The 22,666-nt window shown below is 35.9% G+C and overlaps 1 protein-coding gene across 1 annotated transcript in view; it reads left to right on the top strand.

Annotated features, from left to right (window-relative positions):
- Nucleotides 1-22,666, top strand: part of CHM (CHM Rab escort protein) — a 157,087-nt gene that overhangs the window by 42,965 nt on the left and 91,456 nt on the right. The window contains exons 3-4 of the mRNA XM_008519568.2: nt 8,707-8,779; nt 11,519-11,643. Coding sequence (XP_008517790.1) covers nt 8,707-8,779; nt 11,519-11,643 — 198 coding nt within the window. The remainder of the gene's footprint in view (nt 1-8,706; nt 8,780-11,518; nt 11,644-22,666) is intronic.

The raw sequence follows: 22,666 nt of genomic DNA, 5'->3' as shown, positions 1-22,666 counted from the left end.
GTTAGACTATTCATTTGAGGTTTTTCTTGTTTTTGAGGTAGGCCTGTATTACTATAAACTTCCCTCATAGTACTACTGTTGTTGCATTTCATAGGTTTTGGTATGTCATGTTTTCATTTGTCTCCAGATATTTTTTGATTTCTCCTTTGATTTATTCGTTGACCCAGTAGTTCTTCAGTAGCATGTTGTTTAGTCTCCACATATTTGTGATTTTTCCAGCTTTCTTCTTGTAGTTGATTTTTGGTTTCATGCTGTTGTCATTGGAAAAGATGCTTGATATAATTTCAGTCTTCTTAAATTAAGTGAGACTTGTTTTGTGTCCCAACATATGGTCTATCCTGGAGTATGTTCCATGTGCACTTGAGAAGAATGTGTATTCTGCTGCTTTTGGATGAAATGTTCTGTATATGTCTATTAAGTCCATTTGATCTAATGTTTCATTTAAGGCCAGTGTTTCCTTGTTGACTTTCTGTCTGGATGATCTAGCCATTGAAGTAAGTGAGGTGTTAAAGTATTCTATTATTAATGTGTTACTATCAGTTTCTCCCTTTAGTTCTGCTAATAATTGCTTTATGTATTTTGGTGATCCTATGTTTGGAGCATATATATTAATGTTATATCTTCTTGATGGATTGTCCACTTTATTATTATATAATGTCCATCTTTGTCTCTTGTTACCTTTTTTGGCTTGAAGTCTATTTTGTCTGATATGATTATGGGTACATTCACCTTCTTTTGACTGCCTTGCTTGGAATATCCCCTTTCGTCCCTTCACTTTGAGCCTCTGTTTGTCTTTGGAGCTGAAATGGGTCTCCTAGAGGCAGCATATTGTTGGGTCTTGTTTCTTACTCCATCCAGCAGTCTCTGTCTTTTGATTGGTGAATTTAATCTATTTACATTTAAGGTGATTATTGATACATGAGGACTTTGTACTGCCATTTTGTTTTTTGTTTTCTGGTTGCTCTATATTTCCATTGTTTCTTTTGTGTTGTGTTTCTGCTATTTTAGTTTGGTGGTTTACTATGATGTTTTTCTCAGTTTTCTTTTTTTTATGTTTTATGTCTCTGCTTTAGGCTTTTGTGGTTGCCATGAGGTTTGTCTAAAATGTCGTATAGATAAAAATAGGCCTTTTTCTGCTCATAGCATCTTATTTTCATTTGCCTGTTGAATTCTGTCCTTTTCCTCTTCCTCTTGTGTGTTTTTGTTATCACAAATTATCCCTTTTTATGTTGTGCATTTGTTACCAAATAGAAGTATCTGTAGTTATTTTTAATGCTTTTTTCCCTTTAACTTTATGCTGTAATTAAGTGCTTAACCACCTATTCTGATATAGAGTTGCAGTTTTCTGATTCTGTCTGTCTATCACCTTACTCAAAGTTTTGTGTACTTTCTGCCTTTTTGTTTCATGTGGGAGAGCTCCTTTCAACATTTCTCATAAGGCAGGTCTAGTGATGATGACCTTCCTCAGCTTTTGTTTGTCTGGGAAAGCCTTTATTTCTCCTTCATATCTGAAGGATAACTTTGCTGGATAGAGTACTCTTGGCTGACAGTTTTTATCTTTCGATATTTTGAGTTATGTCATTTCACTCTCTCCTAGCAAGTAGAGTTTCTGATGAGAAATATACAGATAGCCTACTGGGGTTCCTTATAAGTTACGTCTTTTTTTCCCTGCCTGCCTTTAAAATTCTTTTTTTTTTTTTTAAAGATTGGCACCTGAGCTAACATCTGTTGCCAATCTTCTCACTCTTTTTTTTTTTCTTCTTCTTCTTCTCCCCAATCCCCCCAGTTCATAGTTGTATATTCTAGTTGTAGATCCTTCTGGTTGTGCTTTGTGGGATGCCACCTCAGCATAGCCTGATGAGCATTGCTGGGTCTGCACCCGGGATCTGAACTGGCAAAACCCTGGGCCACTGAATTGGTGCACACAAATTTAACCACTCAGCCATGGGGCTGGCCCCAGAATTGTTTCTTTGTCATTGACTTTTGACAGTTTTAATATAATGTGTCTTGGAGGTCTTTGTGTTGAGATAATTAGGTGTTCTATTAGCTTTATGTATTTGTATATCCAGTTTCTTCCCCATGTTTGGGAAGTTCTCCACTGTTATTTCTTTAAATAAGCTCTCTGCTCTGCTCTCCATCTCTTCTCCTTCTGAGATATCCATTACTGTTATGTTGTCTTTTCTAATGGAGTCAGATAATTCTCATAGAATTTCTACAATTTTTTTAATGTCCTAGTTCTCTCTCCTCTTCTACATGTATTATATCTATATATAGGTTTCTATCTTTGAGTTTGCTAATTCTCTCTTCCACAGGCTCTTCTTTATTTCTAGTGCTTTCCAATGCATTCTTCATCTCATTTACTGAGTTCTTCAGCTCCCATATTTCTGTTTGGCTTGCTTTTAGAGCTTCAATCTCTTTGGTAAAAAGTGTTCCTTCTGTTTGTTAATTTTATTCCTGAATTAATTGAACTGCCTTTCTGAATTTTCTTGGCACTCATTGAATTTCTTCATGATAGCTATTTTGAATTCTCTACCAGGTCACAATCTTTTGTGACTTTAAGTTCAGTTTCTGGAGAATTGTCATTTTCTTTTTGTGATACTGCGTTACTGTGGTTTTTCATGGTGCATGCTGAGTTGTTCCTCTGCTAGTGAATTTTCAGTAATGACACCTTTCTTATTTAGGTAAAGCTTTGTTTACTTTGATTGTAACAATTCAACAGGTTGGTAATTAGAAGCTTTTCTTTTGTTTTTCAATAGGTGGCGCTATAGCATAAGTTTTTGTTTTTCCTTATGTGAGCTGCCTCTGGCTATATTTGAGAATTGGCACTTTCCACCCTCTACCATCTCTGTAAGAGGTGTTGCCAGTGCCCTCCACGTCACTGCTGGTGCTCTTTTCCCTGCAGTTGCTGATGTTGCCACTGGGGGCACTGGGATGGCAGGTGCCTCCATTATATCCAGGGTCACCTGGGTCTTGGAGACAACCACTGTGATTGAGGGAGGGGAGATGAGGTTGCAGGAGCCTCTCTCATGTCTGGGGTTTTTGGTTTGTGAGCAAGGGGACGAGAGTTGTAGGTCCCACTGTGGCTGGAAGGACCAGGGTTGTGGGCCTCACTGCCACTGCTGCCTGGTTCCCTGGGGCTATGGGTGCTGCTGCTGCTGGAGGCCAGTGTCCTGGGTGCCGCCCCTGCTGCTGCTACAAGGTTCCCTGGGTCTGCAGGCTCAGCTGCCATGGGTCCAGGGTTGCAGGCACCACCTCCACTGTTCCCATGTTTTCCCCAATTCTGTATATTCCAATCCACCCATCTTCAAATGTACAGATGTGTGGATCTCTCCAGTGTCCTGGTGTGTAAGGCAGAGGAACCTTTATAGAGTTATGGAGTTGTAAATTGAAGGGGATAGAGATGCAGCCATGATGGCATCACTGCCATGATGCTGACATCACTCCTGGAATTCAAGATTTTTTTAGCACAAGCAGCTGTAATAATGATGTTTGTATATGTTGAAATGGGGAAACCAAGAGGAAAACCAAGTTGGAAGTGGGGGATTGATAATAAATTTATCTCTTGGACATGTACAGATTAAAGTTAATCTGGGATATTTGGTGAAGGGAGATGTCCAGTAAGCTGATGACTCATGATCTGTGCTTTTAGCCCAGAAATAGCTATGAGTCTAGAGCTCACTAGTGGGGCCCGGATTGGAGATACCAATTTGTGAGTCATCAAGGGAGAAGTGAAAATTGGATCAGTAGGAATAGATGAGATCAAAGAGGGAAAGAGAACTGAGGGCAACCTTCGTATATTACCTACTCATCTACCTGGTTTGGTGTCTAAAAATGAATTTGAATGGATGGACTAGTGTGGAATGACTAATAACTCTAAACATGGAATGGTATCTTTCCAGCCCTAATGACTGGGAATACAGCCTGGTATTTCATTCTGACAGACTGGTCTGATTGCCAGAGCAACTTCCTGTAGCCTCATGGGACTTTTTAAAAACCAAGTAAGGGCTTGGTCTTCCTCTCTAAAGTTAGAATTGCATCTGCATATCCTACCAAGGAGGCTCATCTTCCTTATTGTTGAAATGAGGGGATAGTGAAAGGAGCTTGGGTTTCTTGTGTATCAGGTACGTGGTGCTTTTAGTAAATGAGAGTTTGCATAGGGCTTAAGTTTCCTAGCCTGTTCTGTTATTTGTCAACCAGGAAGATAGAAACGTGTCATGATTCCTTGTAGTACTCCAACCAAATTTAAATGGAAAAGAGCCTCTTTTATTGTGTGTAGTGTATTGTACTCAATAATAGCTGGCAAATTGATACTAGTAGACATTCCTACCCCTATCATGTATAGAAAGAGACTTGTGCAAATTAAATATGAAGTATGCAATAAAATTGGTTGTATTTTAGGTCCTAGAAATGAATAGTTCCTCCAGCTCTGGCATTAGAATCAACGTAGTCATGAAGTTATTATCCCATTTTCATTATCTGGATGAATTGGAGAAGCAAAATGAAAATTAGGCTTCATTCCACCTAATGTCTGTAAACAGATCCCATTGCCTTATAGTAAGTCAAATTCCAGGATATGTATTATATGCTTATGTTTATAATTTTAAATGTTTCAATCTTGTATGTCATAGGAAACAGTGGCATGAGGGAACTTTCTAGACTGATGGCGATGTTCTTTATCTTGATAAAGTTCTTAGTTATACAAGTGTATGCATTTACTAAAACGTTAAATGGTACACTTAAGATCTGTGCGTTTCACTGTATGTAATTTTATCTCAGAAAGAAGAACCATAAATAAATACTGAACTCTAGTTAATGATATGCATGCTGAAGTGTTCCAGATTGAAGGTACTGGATGTGTACAACTAACTATGAAATGCATAAAACAATAAGATGGAATGATGGATGGATAAAAGAATGACTACATGGGTAGTTGTGTAATAAAACAAATACAGTAAAAATGTTCATGTTAGAATCTAGGTAGTGGATACATAAGTGTTCACGGTACAATTTTTTCACCTTTTCTGTATGTGTGAAAATTATAATAAAATGTTAGAAAAACAGAAGTAATATAACATGAGTTTTCAAACACTGACCATGATGTGCCAATTTCCAAGGTATTTGCCTCTATTATCAAAAGCTAGAAAAACTCTAAGAAGAGCCATCTTGCCGTTTCTTTCCATTATTAGATGACCTGAGGTCAGTTCATGGTCAAAATCTATTTTTCTCCCCTATACGTGGTCATATGGTTTTTGACAGAGCTAATTGGTTCTAGTATTTTTCCATGCAGCTCCCATTTTCAACTTTTCCTGTTGATGTGCTCTTAACATCAGCATCTGGTGATCTCATCTAATTATGTATGTAAAAGGTGAAACATGGTTTTCATTACTGTGGTCTTTCTGACTAAAAAGGGTAACATAATTATTAATAAACTCACTATGAAACCAGCACAGGTTTTGACTAAATTCGTTTTGGTATTTGTATGGTTCTAAATATGGTTTATAATATCCTTTAAAGAGAAAGCCAAGAACTTTAGGTATCAAAATCAATATGACAAAAAGAAAAAAAAAATCAATATAACATTCTAATATGCTCTCTAGAACAGTATTGCAATAGAAATTGTAAAAACTAAAGCTCACAAAATATTTTCTTAAATTTTATCTTTAAAGATACAGCTTCAGAACTCTCACATTCATATGCAATTTGCAAAATACTATTTCCACTGTCTTTAAAACTGTTTCTGTGGGGAATGACAAGGCTAGATTACTGGTTTTATTTTTAAAACCGTATAGATACAATTTGTTTTAAGGACAAAGTGAGAACTTCCTGACTGAAGAAAAAAGGGAAATGAAATGTTTTCTGCCAATTTTGTGCCACCACTGCCTTTGTACATCAAGTAAAGGAAAAAGTAGTTTATTATGAAGGATGATGTTTATCTCTATTGCCAGAACACTATTTTATATGATGAAAAAGACTACCTTAAAACTAGAATCTCTTTGTGGAACTAGAAAATGAGTAATCACAATATTTAAACAGCAAACACAAAACTAATGTCTCAAGCCCTCTAAAGCTTCACACTGGGAAAGTGACCTAAAATTTTCAGCTAAAATAGTAAAAAGCACAAATTGATGTTTTTATTTTCAAAGATAGAAATGCCCAATAATCACAATACTGAGGTATAGCTCTCCATTGTGTGAAATGTTGACCTTAATACTGTAGAAAGCCTGGTTTTAATCTTTCTAAAGTTTCACAAAGCTTACTCAGAGTACCACCTAAGTTTTTCCAGACACTGAAAGAAAATATGTTACACAACTGTCTCCATTAACATCAATGAATAAAACAACAGAAAAATATGGTATTAAACCAGTAACAAGAGATTTCTCATCCTTTACACCGTATTTAATGTTAAAGCAACATCACTTTGTGTAATGTCTACTAACAGAAAAGAAATACATTACGGGTGGACATAAAGAAAATTGAATTGTATGAGTAGGCTGAGCATTAAACCTATTAATTAGAGCCTATTAATTAAATCCCACAATGTTCTTTTCCATTGTGCACCCTAATTACATTTCAGTATTGAATATTCAGCAACAGCCACAGCTACATGATGCTAAACTACATCCTGTATTGGGAAATGGCTTTTGTAAGCAAGTAAAACAACATTGACAAAAGAACGGGCTACTGACATTCAGGCACATTCATTTGGGAACTGTTTAATTATTAAGGAACCCAGGAGTTGAAAATGTTTTCAAGCAGGTCACCCCTGGGGTCCAAGCTTGCTCAATGGGAAAGGGAGGCAGCATAGCTCAACCTCTGGACCTCCTACTCTATGTTCACTGCTCCCACAATTCCGTTCCCTAGCAGAGTAGTAATACCACCTTCGACTGACAGCATTCTTAATTTTCCAAATTGTTTTCACAACTATTTTCTCATGGATTCTTCCGGCAGTCCTCTGAGGCAGGTAGGGTGTTATTTTACAGGTGAGGACAGTGAGACCTGTCTCTGTAAAGTCACTAGTTCAGGGCGACACAGCTACAGTTGGCAGAACTGCAATTGAAACTCGTTTCTCCTGAACTGGAAGCTTTTCCATTGCAACATAAACAATCTCCAACTTCTAAGCTGGCTAGCATCATTTCATCCACAGGGTATGATCATAGGAGCTGGGGTTCAAAGAAGCCAAACACTTAGATGTCAAATAGCACCTGGCCCTGATTACTAAGTTCACCTTTTCCAAAATGTATCCCATCAATGACATGGGCTGTTAGTAAGTGTTCCAAGAAAAAAAAGGTACAATGACAAAATAAGTTTGGAAAATGCTAGGTTTAAAAAGTTAAACACCCCAAAAAAATGGTTTGTTTACGGCAGAGCTTCTCAACACCGTCAAACATATCAATGTCTGTTCTTTCCAAGAGGGAACACTGATGAGCATTTTATTTTGAAAAAGCATTTGAAGGGATTAGGCTTCAACAGAACATATTTTGAGAAATTCTGGCTTAATTCATGTTAAGGGGAAGAAAAAAAACAGCATACTATATATGTTGAGCTTATCATTTTCCATTCACTATCTCACTTAATCTTCACAAGAATCCTGAGAGATTGGTGCTATAATTATTGCCATTTTAAAATGAGAAAAAGCAGAAAAAGCCCAAATGTGACATTGAGTATCTTGTCTAACTCACTCAGCGGGGAAATAGCAAAACTCGGATTTAAGCCCAGAGCATATCAGACCCCAAAGCCTATGCTCTTTCCACCATATAACATTGTTTGGTATGATATACAAGATTGAAATGTTTAAAGTTATAAACATAACCATATAATACGTATCCTGGAATCTGACTTACTATAAGTAAAGGCAATGGGATCTGTTTACAATCATTAGATGGAATGAAGTCTAATTTTTGTTTTGCTTCTCCATTTCATCTAGATATGAAAATTGGATAGTAACTTCATGACTACGTTGACTCTAATGCCAGAGCTGGAGGAGCTATTCATTTCTGATGAATAATAGTTCACTCAGTTATCAATAGAAATATTGTTCTTGTTAGACTTATCACAAAAGCCGTGATGTGAATAACTGTGTCTCAGGATCTGCTTTTATATTTTGCCCTGAAGGTGAAGAATAGCACAGGGCCTTTCACTAGATCTAGAGTAGCCAATTATGTATGTGTGTATGTGTGTATATGTGTGTGTGTGTATACACACACACACACATACACACACATATTTTTTTCTTGGTGTAGGAGATAGGTTTGGTGGTTGTGGTGGTAGTGAATATTGAACTGCTTTTAGAAAACTTAGCAGTTTTTCCAGTAGCTTTCTTTGAGATCTACCAAGATTTTCTTTCCAGCCATTTCTGTTCACCCAGGAGTCAGATTTGTTCATGTTACCTGCTCAGTCCTCATATCAAGCTATTGACAATCACATGCTCACTGGCATTTGATCAGTGGAAAAAGCTCTAGGGAGGCAAAAGTGATTTTTTAACTCCTTATACAGTGAAAAGTTACATTTGGGATCTGAGAGGTCCACTTCTATTTTGTCAGCATACCATTTCCTCTAATCTCAGCATCCCAATTATGTGTGCTTTTGAACTCTGAGGCAGCAGTATTGAAAATGAAATGAGTTGAAGAGTCAAGGGTGGTTTGTTCAGGAAGATTGGTGACTTGATTTTTATACCCTTTTCTTTACCCTTATTTTTTATTGTTACAGAAGAAGCTACTATGGAGGAAACTGGGCCAGTTTTAGCTTTTCAGGACTGTTGTCCTGGCTAAAGGAATACCAGGTAAAGTTCTTATCTCATTTTTTTAATCTACTAGATTGTATTTTGTGCCACATAATAACCCTGCATTGAAGAAAACGCTCAGCTTCATCTGTAATATAGGATTGATACCTCATTTTTATTTACCTACTTAACAAAAATAATGCAGTCACCTTTTCAGCTAATATTTTTCCATTGCCTTCTTTATATAGGTGTTACTTTTTCAATGTAAATAGATATGTTGGCTGAAGAGTAAACCATATATACTTGATACCATTTCCTAGTTATTCTCTGTGCCCAAATATAAGGCAAGATTTTTTCCCAAAAATAGACTTTCAGAAAAAATATTTCAGTCCTTATAAAGTCTCACATATTACTAGTTGCTATTTCAGTTAGTATATTTTGAAAAAAAAAACTATTTGGGGAAGATACATTAATTTGAAATGATCTCGGTCATTGGTAGTTTTGCATATTTATAGAAATCATCTGACAGAATCACTAAAAACAAAAAGCAAGGAAAGAAATTTAATATAAATTTATTAAGTTTTTTCCTAAGGGTAGGATCTCACTACTACAACTGTTGGATATCATTGTAAAGAAGTTTTTTAGAGCTCATTTACAGCATAGTCATATGGGGAGTTGGTAATGTCATGGAGTTTACCAATTTTTATGAGACGGATTAAAAAAACTGACCTACTTTTCCGTAAATAGTACATGTGGCTTGAAGTGAAATTCCTACTGAGAACATCATACATGAAATCAGAAACTACTGTATCTCAAAAGAGTTTAGACAGTTGGGAAAGGAGGATGATATACTCTAGAAAATTGTATTCAGTTAGCTAAGACTTACTAAGCACTTACCATGTGCCAAGCACCATACCAAGCGTTGTAGTTGTCCTGATTGATTTAATGGTGTACATGACTCAAAAAGTGCCTCTAGTGATGACAAAGACAGTGACGTTGAAGATGCAGTTTGAATAATAGCATTACATGAAGTGAGAGTGTGCAGAAACAAGCAATATTTGTAAAGTAGCATTTCATATAATAATTCAAGCTATGTATAAATAAAGTAAATGTCGTAAGTAGACTTTTAACTGTTTTATCTATATGCCTTAAATACTCATGTATTTATGTTGATCAGAAACCCTTTTTTGAACCTTATCCTTGGGAAGTATGTATGAGGGTCACCTTATATTGAAGCATAGTTATACATCCCTGAGAAAATTTAGTCCAGATTTCTCAGAACAACAGCAAAAATGCTCTAGTTGTCTGAATGGGAAACTTTTGGTGAGTGAAGGGATTTTTAAAAAATAAATTTTGGTAATGGGTTAGATTTATTAAAATAAAAATATTTTTGTAGGTATTTCTTTCATTTTAATGCTTCTTTTACTCTAATGTCTCGACTCTGTCACCATATCTTCTTCCACTTCACTCTCCGTTCCTGATCCACAGTTCTTTTTTCAGGCTGGTAACCGTATCTATACATTCAAAGTTCCTGTACTTTACCTCCTCTTCTACTTGTGTTGGGATGTTTCATACTATCTAATGATTACACTGATAATAACAGCTATCTGCCACTACTTTTCTTCAACTTAAAATGTTGAATTCAGGAGAACAAAGTCTTTTAAAAATAATTATTGAGTCTGGCCCCGTGGCTGGATGCTTAAAGTTCCACATGCTCTGCTTTGGTGGCCCAGGTTCATGGGTTTGGATCCCAGGCACGGACCTACTCCACTCACCAGCCATGTTGTGGAGGCATCCCGTGTACAAAATAGAGGAAGATTGGCACAGCTGTTAGCTCAGGGTGGATCTTCCTCAGCAAAATCAAATAAAAGATTACTGCCTTACTTTATGAAATCTGTACGTTTAGAAATTTTCTGATGTGAATTGACTTAAAAGAAATGATCTCATAGTTATATTTCACTACTAGTTCTTTGAGTATATCGCATACATTTAAAAAATTTTTTCTTTGAGAGATGTGTGTGAAGTAGATTAAAATTTGAAACAGATTAAAGATAGATCCTTGATATTTGGAAAAGGTATATCTTGACATCTTCAAAAATCCACTGTATTCAAATATTGCTATGTCGTGAAAATTTTCTCCATAAAATGTAATTATGAATTATTGAAAAGTTGAAAGGATTGCTTTCAACCCTTAGCGAGAGTTTACATATTTTATTATATATTCTTGTTTTTATTGTCTTTCTGAATATAAAATATTCAGGGGTCGATTATTATAAAGTCTTTAGTTATATTGGGCTGAGTACTTTTCAAAAATACTTTTACATGTAATCAAAATTTGACATGGCTAGTGACAAACCTTCAAAGATCTGAAAGCAAGTAAGAATGAAGTAATTTTGAGCCTGCTGTTTTGATAACAAAATGTAGAAACTTTATTAATAAATAATATGTACAACAGCCACGCTTGATTCTCAGCAGATGGAGGGTTAGTTGTCCTAGTTCTTAAGCAAGTCAAAGCAGCCTTGTCCAAATGACTGCATCACATTGTCGCATATCCTGATAGAAATCTGTAAACCAGAGCTAGCTTTTGATAGGATAAATTTTTGTACACTGTTTCCTTCTCCTTCCTTTCAAGTTGGCACTCTGCTGGAGTTGCTTTAGTGACTCTGAAGTGATACCCTTCTTTCAGTTTGGATGGGATGAAAGGGAAAGTGTGAATTTAGAAAGGCATAAATTTTCTCAGAAAAGTAGAGGTCCGGATTGCTCAATTTAATTAAAATTTCTCGTCTGTATTTTGTTTAGGAAAACAGTGACATTGTGAATGAAAGCCCAGCATGGCAAGAGCAGATCCTTGAAAATGAAGAAGCCATTGCTCTTAGCAGGAAGGACAAAACCATTCAACATGTGGAAGTATTTTGCTATGCCAGGTATGACAAGTATTTAGTTAGAATAAACTAAGTTAATGACTTCTTATCCACACATCTGCAGAAGACGCCAACAGGAAGGATTTGTATGGCATTGGCTGCTACAAGTCTAATTGATACGCTGGTTTGCCTTTTTTAAAATGTAACTTTCAGTTTTCTCTGTTTAGGTAATAATAGTAACAATTTCTTATGTTAATGACTTAGAATTTACCAAGCTCTTTTAAATACATTATCTTATTTGATCCTTACGACAATCCTATGCTAGGATAGCGCAGATAGTATTAGTTGCATTTTTTTTTTTAACAGAATCCTCAGTGGAGCTCAAAGAGATTAATTTGCTGAAGGTCATATGGCTTGAGAAGTGCCAGGGCCATGCTTAAGCTAGATATAGGGGTGGAGCCCAAGATTAAAACCCAGGGTTTTTTAATCCTAGTTCAGTGTTCTTCCAACTCTTCTTAGATAATATTCATTGTAGCAAAATGAAAAATTATAATTTTGAATTAAAAAATTGAGTGGTTGTAGCGTTTGGGGACATATTTTTGTAAATCAGGAGAGAACAGGGGCAAGTAAGAATGTTTTAAGTGTCTCTTTCTGAGAGAATCTGTTGTTTTAAAACAATTGGAATAGTTAATTTTTTCAGATGACATGGTCGATAGGCTCGAAGGTAACAATCACATAGTTTAGTGCAATCATTCAAGTAGTCATAGAGTCAAGAGATTTAGAATGTCAGACTGTCAAGCACTTTAATAGTAATGATCGCTTAAAATCCAAGACACTGGAGATTCTTCAGGATATGCTCTGTCATTTTACATATTCTTGTTGTGACATAGAGCTAAGTGTGACCTGAGTCCGAGGAAAGTTTGGTAACTTGTGGTTGGTTTCTCAAACTATGTTCATATCTTTCAGATAACTAGCATTTTCTCCCATAAATACACAGTTGATTTTCTGCAAAAGGGCCTCATTTGAAATGTCAGGTATAGATTGTGATTTACATAATGTTAAATGGCTTTCAGTATGAGAAAGGTATAACTCTGATTTTGTTTAGAGCCAGTGTAGACAGATTTATAACAAAAGGTGGTCTCAGTCATACAATTTAATGAAACCAGGATTAAATATTTGACGTCTTTCTTTTGCGTTTATGAATACTACTTGAGTAGAATGTAGTGACAGCCACACTCTGCCCCTTTGAAAGGTACTTTTTGATGTTCCTGGGCCTCGGATTTCTCTACTTTTTATGACAATTGAGGTTTATAGTTTCTAATGACTGAACTGACACATTGTGAGTGCAGAGGAAGTCATCTCGTTTTCAATTTCTGATCTCTTCAATTTCATTTTTGGAACTTCTCAAAGTATTAAAGTAAAAGCTTGGAGGTAGAAGGTTTCTTTTAAAACAGAGAAGTAGGACTCTGTTCTGTGTTCCTCTCATTGCCCGTTAGAGCATGGAGGAAGAGGTGAACTGGGATAATATTCTATGTATCTTCATTTGCTTGGAAGACGTAGCTGATTATTAATGTCATAGTAAGCAGGAAAAGCCCTGAGAGCATCCAGTGGAGGAATGTACAGAAAATACACTTACCTATAATAGGTGCTATGCACATGGGTAAACAGGAATAACAATATCTCACTTAGCCCCAGACAGACTATGGCATTCTTAACCTTTTGGATCATGGCCACAAACTGGAAATTATGTGAAAGGGACTAGGGCCAAAATAACTGTCCCAGGGCCAAAATAGGTGATGTTCTAGGAGAGATCATCACCCAGGACTCGCTGACTTAAATCAGAAGCCCTGTTTAATACATATTTCTGACAACCTTATTTTCTGGGTTTTCTACCACAGTAGTTTAAAGCAGCAAATAGGAAAGAGGTATTTGCTAGAGGCAAGCACACTGAGAACCACACCAAGACCAGGATTGTAGTCCTGCCTTTATCCTTCAGCTTGCTGTGTGATACGGAGCAAGAGATGTCTCCTCTCTAGGCCTCTGTTTTACTGTTGGCAAAATACGAAGGGTTTGGACTAGGTGATCTCAGACGTCCCTCTGGGCTGTAACATGATGGTATTTTAGGTGCAAGTTGATAGACTAACAGAGAAGTAGACAGCATCGGTAAGCTTTGGGCCATTTCTAGTGTGGTGGCAGATGGCTTTTCATACCAAAAGATCCCTCAAGGACATCACTGGGTTACAGCACAGTGTAACAGTTGATGATCATAATTATATTCCTGTGTCTTCAGGCAAAAGTTAAACTATGTTTTTTTATCCTCAACTTGAAAAGGTAGGGGAATTTGAAATATACTTTAGAAAGATGAGTATTAAAAATGATTACAAGAAAAATTTTAACATTTTTGAGAGATTAGCTTTGGTTGTCTAGAAAATTCCCTCATTTTCTCTCTGAATAAGTAAGGATATCACTGTGTAATAGGTCCTTGACATTCTTGTGTGATATATCAAAGAATCTTTGTGAATCCCCTTTTATAAATAATGAAAAATATGGTATAGGTGCCTGGCTTTTTGTTGTTTCTTTTTTACGTATGTGTTACTGATATTAATATTGTATTTTGTGGACATAGGGTGTGTGTGTTTAGTTCTATATAATTTTAACATGTGTGCTCATGTATTCATTACCACAGTCAACTTACAGGCTAGTTCCGTCACCACAATGATCACTCCTGTTGCCATTTTATAACCACACCTCATCTCCTTCCTACCCTCCCCCTAATTCTTAACTCCTGGGAACCACTGATCTGTCTTCAAGCTCTATAATTTTGTCATTTTGAGAATGTTATGGAAATGGAACAGTACAGTATGTAACCTTTTGCCATGGGCTTTTTTCACTCAGCATAGTCACTTGGAGATTTGTCCAGGTTGTTGCATACATCAATAGTTTGTTCCTTTTTGTTGCTGAGTAGTATTCCATGGTATGGGTGTACCACAGTTCATTTAATCCTTCACCCATTGAAGAACATCTGGGTTGTTTCCACTTTTGTCTATTACAAATAAAACTGCTATGCATGTTTGTTTACAGGATTTTGTGTGAACGTAAGTTTTTGTTTCTCTAGGATAAGTGCCCAAGTGTATAATTGCTAGGTCATGTGGTAATTGCATGTTTAGTTTTAAAAGAAACTCATGAACTGTTTTCCAGAGGAGCTGTACCATTTTATATTCCCCCCAGAAATGGATGAGTGGTTGTTTCTCCATGTCCTCGCCAGCATTTCGTGTTGTCACTTTGTTTTTATTTTAGCCATTCTTATAGGTATGTAGTGATATCTCGTTGTGGTTTTAATTTGCGTTTCGCTGATGGCTGATTGTGAACATCTTTTCATTTGCTCATTTGCCATCCATATATCCTTTTTGGCGAAATGTCTGTTCATGTCTTTTGCTCATTTTGTTGGATTAGTTTTTTCCTGTGGAGTTTTGAGAGTTCTTTATATGTTCTAAATATGCGTCCTTTGTCAGATATGTGGTTTGCAAGTATTTTACCCCAGTCTGTAGCTTCTCTTTCAACAGGATATTTTGCAGAGCAAATATTTTAAATGTTTGGGTTTTTTTTTCATTTTTGGTGAGGAAGATTGTCCCTGAGCTAACATCTGTGCCCATCTTCCTCTATTTTATGTGTGGGACGCCTGCCACAGCATGGCATGATGAGTAGTGCATAGGTCCGCGCCCGGGATCTGAACCAGTGAACCCTGGGCTGCCAAAGCAGAGTGTGCGAACTTAACTGCTACGCCACCAGGCTGGGCCTGCAAACATTTTAAATTTTGATGAGATCCAATTTATCAATTTTTTTTGTGGATTGCTCTTTTGGTCTCAAATCTGAGACTCTTTGCCCAGCTGTAGATTCAGAAGATTTTCTCCTATTTCTAAAAAAAGTTTTATGTTTTACATTTAAGTCCATGATCCACTTTGAATTAATTTTTGTATAAGGTGTAAGGTTTGGGTCACTGTTCATTTATTTAACTTAAGTATATCCAGGTGCTTCAGCACCATTTGTTGAAAAGGCTGTTTTTCCCCCATTGAATACCCTGGCATCTTTGTCAAACATCAGTTGGCTGTTCTTGAATGGGTCTATTTCTGGATTCTCTGTTCTGTTCCATTGATCTATATGTCTTTTCCCACACCAATAGCACACTATCTTGATTTCAGCAGCTATATAGTAGGACTTAATATCAGGTAGAATGATTCTTCCAAATTTATTCTTCATTAAGATTGTTTTAGCTATTTTAGAGTTTGTGCCTTTTCATGTAAAGGTTTTATTAAGCTTGTCTATGTCTAGAAAATGTTGCTGGAATTTTGATAGGAATTGCATTAAAGCTATAGATCAACTTGGAGAGAATTGACATGTTTATTATTTTGAGTCTTCCATTCCATCAATAAGCTATGTCTCTCCATTTATGGAGGTTGTCTTTGATTTCTTTCTATAGAATTGTGTAATTTTCAGCATACCAATCCTGTACATGTTTTGTTAATTGTATACCTAAGTATTTAATTTTCTTTGGAGCAATTGCAAGTGGCATTGTCTTTTTAGTTTTGATTTTTACATGTTCATTATTATATCTAGAAATGCAATTGGTTTTTGTGTTGATTTTTATATCCTGAGAGCTTGCTAAACTCACTTATTCTTGCAATTTTTTTTGTAGATTCCTTGGGAATTTTACATAGACAGTCATATCTTCTGTAGAGGAACAGTGTTATGTCTTCCTTTCCATTGGCTTTTTTTGGAGTCTATTTTCTATTGAGCATCATGAGTTTTCTGTCCATAGCTACATACCACAAGTTAATTATGTTTTCTGCTTATCCTTAGGCTCACTTAACGAGCAGAAAGGAAGTTATTATCACTTCCTGAGGACTTTGTAATTATACACTAATGCTGGGTAATCATTTAGGGTCTCTCACTTGCCAGTTATCTTGTTCTTGCACGCTATTCTCTCAGCATGTGCAAATCAAATCTACAATTTGACCAAATGACAAATTGCCAAAAGTCCTACACTTTAACGGTCATTCACATCAAGCGTTTACTGTATTTAGTTACATCAAGCAGATAGAGAGCAGTCAAACTGTAATCCTTGGTACACTGCATACATAGAACATTGTTTTAAATATTTTGGTAAATTTTCAAAATACCATCAACGACAGCTTTATAATGATATGAATTCTGAAATATTATGACTTGTTTCCCGTTTTAGACCAGACGCGTTAGCTTATTTATAGAGTTGATGTTTATTAGGCCCAAATCTCTGGCTTGATTCTCAGATATGCCACTTGATATTTCATCAGGGAGGAATAGAGTATATGTCTCTTGGCCATAAACAATATTATAGCTGTAACCAGTAGCCTCTCAATTTTTTTTTTTTGGGTTTATAACATTGTGTAATTTCGGGTGTGCATTATTGTTTACCAATTTCTGAATATACTTCATTGTGCTCATCCCCAGTAGTCTGATTTTTACCCATCACCATACATATGTGCCCCTATATCCCTTTAGCCCTATCCAAAGAACTTGAAATCAATGATCCAAAGAGATTTATGCACCCCTGTGTTCATTGCAGCATCATTCTTAATAGCCAAGATGTGGAAGCAACCCAGGAGCCCTTCTACAGATGAATGGATAAAAAAGGCGTGGTATATATGTATACAGTGGAATACTACTCAGCTGTAAAAAAGTAGCCACTCAATTTTTAATCTTTGATTACAAGTAGGACGGGGCAAGGATGCAAGTAGATCACTGCAAACCCGTCACTACTGCTTGGAAAATACCTCAAAGTACACAGCAAGTCAGTAACACCATATTCTAATGTAAATATATAGAATAGCGCATTAATTTTTGATTGTTGACTTATTTTCAAAAATAATTCTGAAGCATTCAACCTAAAGGTTTTTAGTGATCTTTTGAACATTACATTTAGTACTTTTGGTTATTGCAAAATTAGGCTAGATGCTAAAGTAAAAATTGTAGTGATTAGTCTATTATCATAGCTTATGTTCAGGTATCACAAACTCTATAAAGAACAATCCTGATTGTTTTGTTATATCAGAGCTTTGTTATCCCAAGTGCTTGAAAGAAGTGGGATAATTTCCAGTTTGGGCCAGAAATACTTTTGCTATACATAGATTGTTTTTGATTGAAACAAATTTTGTGATTATACAGTTGACTTACGGAAGGGAAGTGAGAGAGGACTAGCATTTATTGGATGTTATCTTTGTGGCAACTGCCTTAACCTGGTGCTTTACATATTTTATTTCATTCAACTTCATTTAGTCTGTGCTCCAACCGTGTGCATGAGCTGTAGGTCTATATTACTGACAAATAAAGTGAAGCTCAGGAGAGCCATGGATAGCAGACCCAGGATTTGAACCCACGCCCATCTAACTCAAAAGCTTGTGCTGTTTCCATTGTGTCCTGTTGTATTTCAGGCAGCAGATAAATACATATATGCACATCAAGGGAGCCATTCCACCAGGTGAATAAAGTATTTCCTTTGTGAAGACTGGCACCTGAGGAAGTGCATTTGCTTCTTTAATTTACTAGCATACTATTTAGCATTGTAAAGTAGCTGTATCGATAACGGGGAATTAAAGTGCCTAACCCCCAGTGTTGGGAAGATGAGGGATGAATCTGGGATCCTTTAATAGTTGTGATTGTAGTTTATATGCCACAAAATGTTCTTGTAGTTTATATGGGAGAATAAACGCAGCTACTCTTTCTAGTTTTAAATATTCAACAGACAATGAAAAGGCACAATACATTAATTCACACTGAAGTCACACAAACTCAAACAATTCTTAGGTGAAAGATTGGTTGTCTGTTAATTGCACAGTACCATGTAGTTTCTTTAGTGAGAAGAGATTTTGTCTTTCTAAAATATTGGCAAGAGCTTGTGCTTTTACTGCCCTATTTTTGTTTTGCATAATATTGAGCATTGTTTCCACTTTTCTGGCATGATACTGTTAAAGCAGGATGAAACCTTGCTTCTTAGATTTGCAAATGACCCAACTCTCTAGTGGATTGATACCAAAATAAAGATATTATTGTAATAGTAATCTAAAATTCTGCTTATTTTGGATTCTAAAATTTTAATTTAAAAAAATTATACAAGTAACATGAACTTCTTGGGAAAAAATGGAATAATACCAATGAGAAGAAAGGAATAAAAAATTTGAAAGTATGGGGCTAGGCCCTGTGGATGAGTCGTTGTTCAGATTCTGGGTGCAGACCTACTGCACTCATCAGCCATGCTCTGGAGGCATCCCACATATAAAGTAGGGGAAGATTGACACAGATGTTAGCTCAGGGCTAATCTTCCTCAGGCAAAAAAAAAAAAAAGAGAGGATTGGCAATGGATGTTAGCTCAGGGCAAATCTTCCTCACACAAGCACAAAAAAATTAAAGTATGAAAAATCACCCGTACTTTTTACAACTTAGGGAAAGCTATTGTTCGTCACTGTGTACAAATAAGTTTGTTTTAGGCTGCACGTGACACCGTATTCAACTAAAAGTGGTTTAAACAAGTAGATGGATGGGTAGGTGGAAGGGCAGACAGGTGAGCAGGTAAGTAGATAGGTAGTTGCAAAATTTGTTAATTGAGCATCTTAATGATGTCAGAACTCTGGGATAGCTGCTCTGCACTTCTCTTAGCTTTCCATTCATAAATACAAGATGGTGGTCACCATTCCAAACAGGTTTTTGCACAAGAAAAATCTCTAAACAGGGAACTGGCCTGGTGGCATGGTGGTGAAGTTTGCACAGTACACTTCAGTGGCCTGGGGTTCACTGGCTCAGATCCCAGGCTTAGACCTGCACACTGCCCATCAAGTCATGCTATGGCGGCGGTGTCCCACATAGAAAATGGAGGACGATTGGCACAGATATTAGCTTGGGGACAGTCTTCCTCAAGTAGAAAGAAAAAGAGGAAGATTGGCAATGGATGTTAGCTCAGGGCCAATCTTCCTCAAAAAAAAAAAAAAAAAGACAAAGAAAAGAAAAATCTCTAAACATGAAAGGAAGGGGGAGAGTTTTTCCTGACATGTGTATGCTTCTTTTGTTATTAGACTAGAGAGTCTTTACCAAGAGTTCCCAGCAGGCTCTCCCTTGTCTCATTGGTTAAAACTAGATAACCTGTTTACTCCTAAATCAATCACTAGCAAAGGGCAGTAAAATTACCATAATTGGTTTTGATGAATCATGATGGATCCCCTAGTTCTGGGCACCTTCTGCCTGAGAGACTTAAAATTGCAGCTCTTGTGAGAGAGGAGGGGGTAATGGTGGTTTGCTGTACACCACCTTATCCACCTTATGAAATTTTGTTCTTGGAGAAATGTGACAAGAGATATTTCAGCTGCATTTTATAGTATATGCTAACATTTTAAGTTGGTAACAAATAGGGAAATATATCTACTGATACATTATATTGCAGCAATTCAAAATTGATTGCAGTGGTTTTTTATATTGCTGTTTTCTGAAACAACTTTTGGATGGTCTGATTTTTGTAACTCTTATGAGTAACCATTAAAGATTTATTTGCAGGAATAAACAGCTGGGTAGCAGTATAACGTATACTGTGCAAATCAGAAATGAATGGCCTTAGAACAAAGTGCATACATCAAAGTAAAATAATACAATTTCTGTAACAAGCTGTATTGGGGGAAAAAAGGTGCAAATGGCTGAAAAATAAATAGTGAACACCTGTGCTGCATAAATTAACCACCTGGTTGGCAATTTTTTATTTGACTCATCTAAAAGGGTGACTGTTACAAGGAATTAATAAGACACATTCACTTCGAGGTTTTCCTTTGTTACTACCATTAATTGATAAGCATTACTAGATAATATCAGAATTTATACCCCCAGATTCTCAGGGTTATATAATTAGTAAAAAAAAAAAAAAAATGCATTACACAAAGCAGTATTCAGCAGTTGCGATTAGGTAAAATTATCTCAAAAATATTGTTACACTATATTGTAAATGGCCTTTGAAATTCAAATTAGCAATATAAATGACTTTAGATTTCATTTATAAAATCTATTTTGATATTGAAACTTTTTATAAGAACTAATGATGCAGATCCTTGCCCTTTCTATGTTAGAATCATAGTAGCATTTTAGAACTCAAAGGTTTCTTTGAGAGCTTATAATCCGGCCACATTCATTTACAACTGACAAATGTGTTTTTATACTTTTCAAATACTTTAAAATTAATAAAATTATTTTCTTCTGAAATTTTCCTGAAAAGGTTGAATTATCTTTTTTAAGAAACTTTTTCTTTACCACGATATAAAGTTTTAAATTTGAGGGAAGATAAGTTCTTTTTGATGAACAGAATTTTGCTTACTGAGGAATTAAGTGAAATTGTGAGAGTTTTCTGGGGTTTTTATAAACTTCTAGTTCGGTATTAAATTCAAGCTTGGCAGAACTCCAGAAATATTGTGGTGGTTCTTAATAGAAAGTAAGGACACATTGTGTTTTTATTGCACGTTTTCCATAGTGCTTGGGATTTCACCGAATCATGATGTTGAGAACAGTGAAACTTAATAGCTTATGAATGTAGAACAAATTCACAAAGAATAATTTCTTTCCTTACCTTTATACCTTTAATTAAATATTCTGACTTATACCTTTGAGGTTGTCCAACACTGGTTAATGCATATCATTCATGCTAGAAAACCCACTGTCTCAAAATGTTCTAAGAGGGCCTCTGACTAGATCACTTTCTCTGCTCAGTTTCCATGGTGTCATCATCATGGTCTGTTATAAGAGAAGTTGCCATATTCTGTCTTATCGTAAAGTGTAATTAATTATCCTGTCATTTCTTAGTTTAATCTTTGGGCGTGGAACTTTTGCTGAAAGTTGTCACCTTAGATCCCTCGTGAAACACACTTTGGTTTATTGGTTTTCAAAATAATGAAAGAGAATACAGAATGTGAACAATTATGTAAAAAAAATATGCAAATCACATTTCATATTATCGCTCTTCATTTTTAATGTCACTAATGGCAGTGGTGCTATTGTGTGGTTATGTGGCTAAAGAGCTTTCAACGTGTGATCTCAGAAAACCTAGGTACACGAGTTTTGAGTTGCCTGTTGACCTGTGGGGAGTTTAACAATATCTCATATTCGATTAATATCTTATATTTGATTAACCTTTTAGAGTTTATAAAATGCTTTTTGTATATTTTAGCTCATTTATCTTACAACAGCCTCATGAAGGGTAAGACAGATGGAATGATCTCCACTTTACAGATGAGAAATCTGAGAGATTAAGTGACTTGCCTAATATCTGCTAAATAATGCATCTAGGACTAGAACTTCTCCATTACGCTTTGCTAGATCTGAGAAGTACTGTTGTAATGATATCAAGTCATTTTTTTCATTATATTTAATTAGAATTACTAGATTATAACAGTAAATATCATGGCATTTTATTTCTTGACATTTAAAATAAGTTATTTTATTCTTTCATTGTATCCTTTTTTATTGTAGTGTTTATTGTGATAATTTTAAATAAGGCACTTTTTTTCACTGCACCCAGACTTCTGAATTTACAATTTTATTTTTTTCCTGGCCTAATTTTTTGTGTTTTCTACAATAAATTTGTTTCATATATATCTCCATCCTGTGCATGTACAAACCGTTATTCATCAAGCACGTTTATAGAGCAGTGCAGTAGGTGCTGTGATGGGCACACAAGAATAGATGTTAGGGTCTTCACTCAGGGGAATTCAAGTCTAGTTCAGAAGATAAAGTGTATACTCGATACCCAAAGGACTATTAAAAAGGAACTGATAAATAAATGCAAGGCAGACTGCATGCATGTATTATGGGGCCATGGAGTAATAGCATGATGAGTGTGGTTCGGTTAAGGAAGACTTCTCAGAAGTGAAATTTAAACTTTTCCTTAGAATGGATACATTATTGAAGTATGTGATTATGTTTGGAGGTGGGGGAATTGTTATAGGGAGTGGGAAAAATAGCCCAGAAGAAACAATTGTTATGGGCCAAAACATGGAGATTAGAGTTGATAAATTGGGAGGTAGAG

The sequence above is a fragment of the Equus przewalskii genome, chromosome X, assembly GCF_037783145.1.
Source record: "Equus przewalskii isolate Varuska chromosome X, EquPr2, whole genome shotgun sequence".
NCBI lineage: Eukaryota > Metazoa > Chordata > Mammalia > Perissodactyla > Equidae > Equus > Equus przewalskii.
The sequence above is the reverse complement of the archived record's forward strand: the minus strand, read 5'-3'. Positions and strand labels throughout refer to the sequence as shown.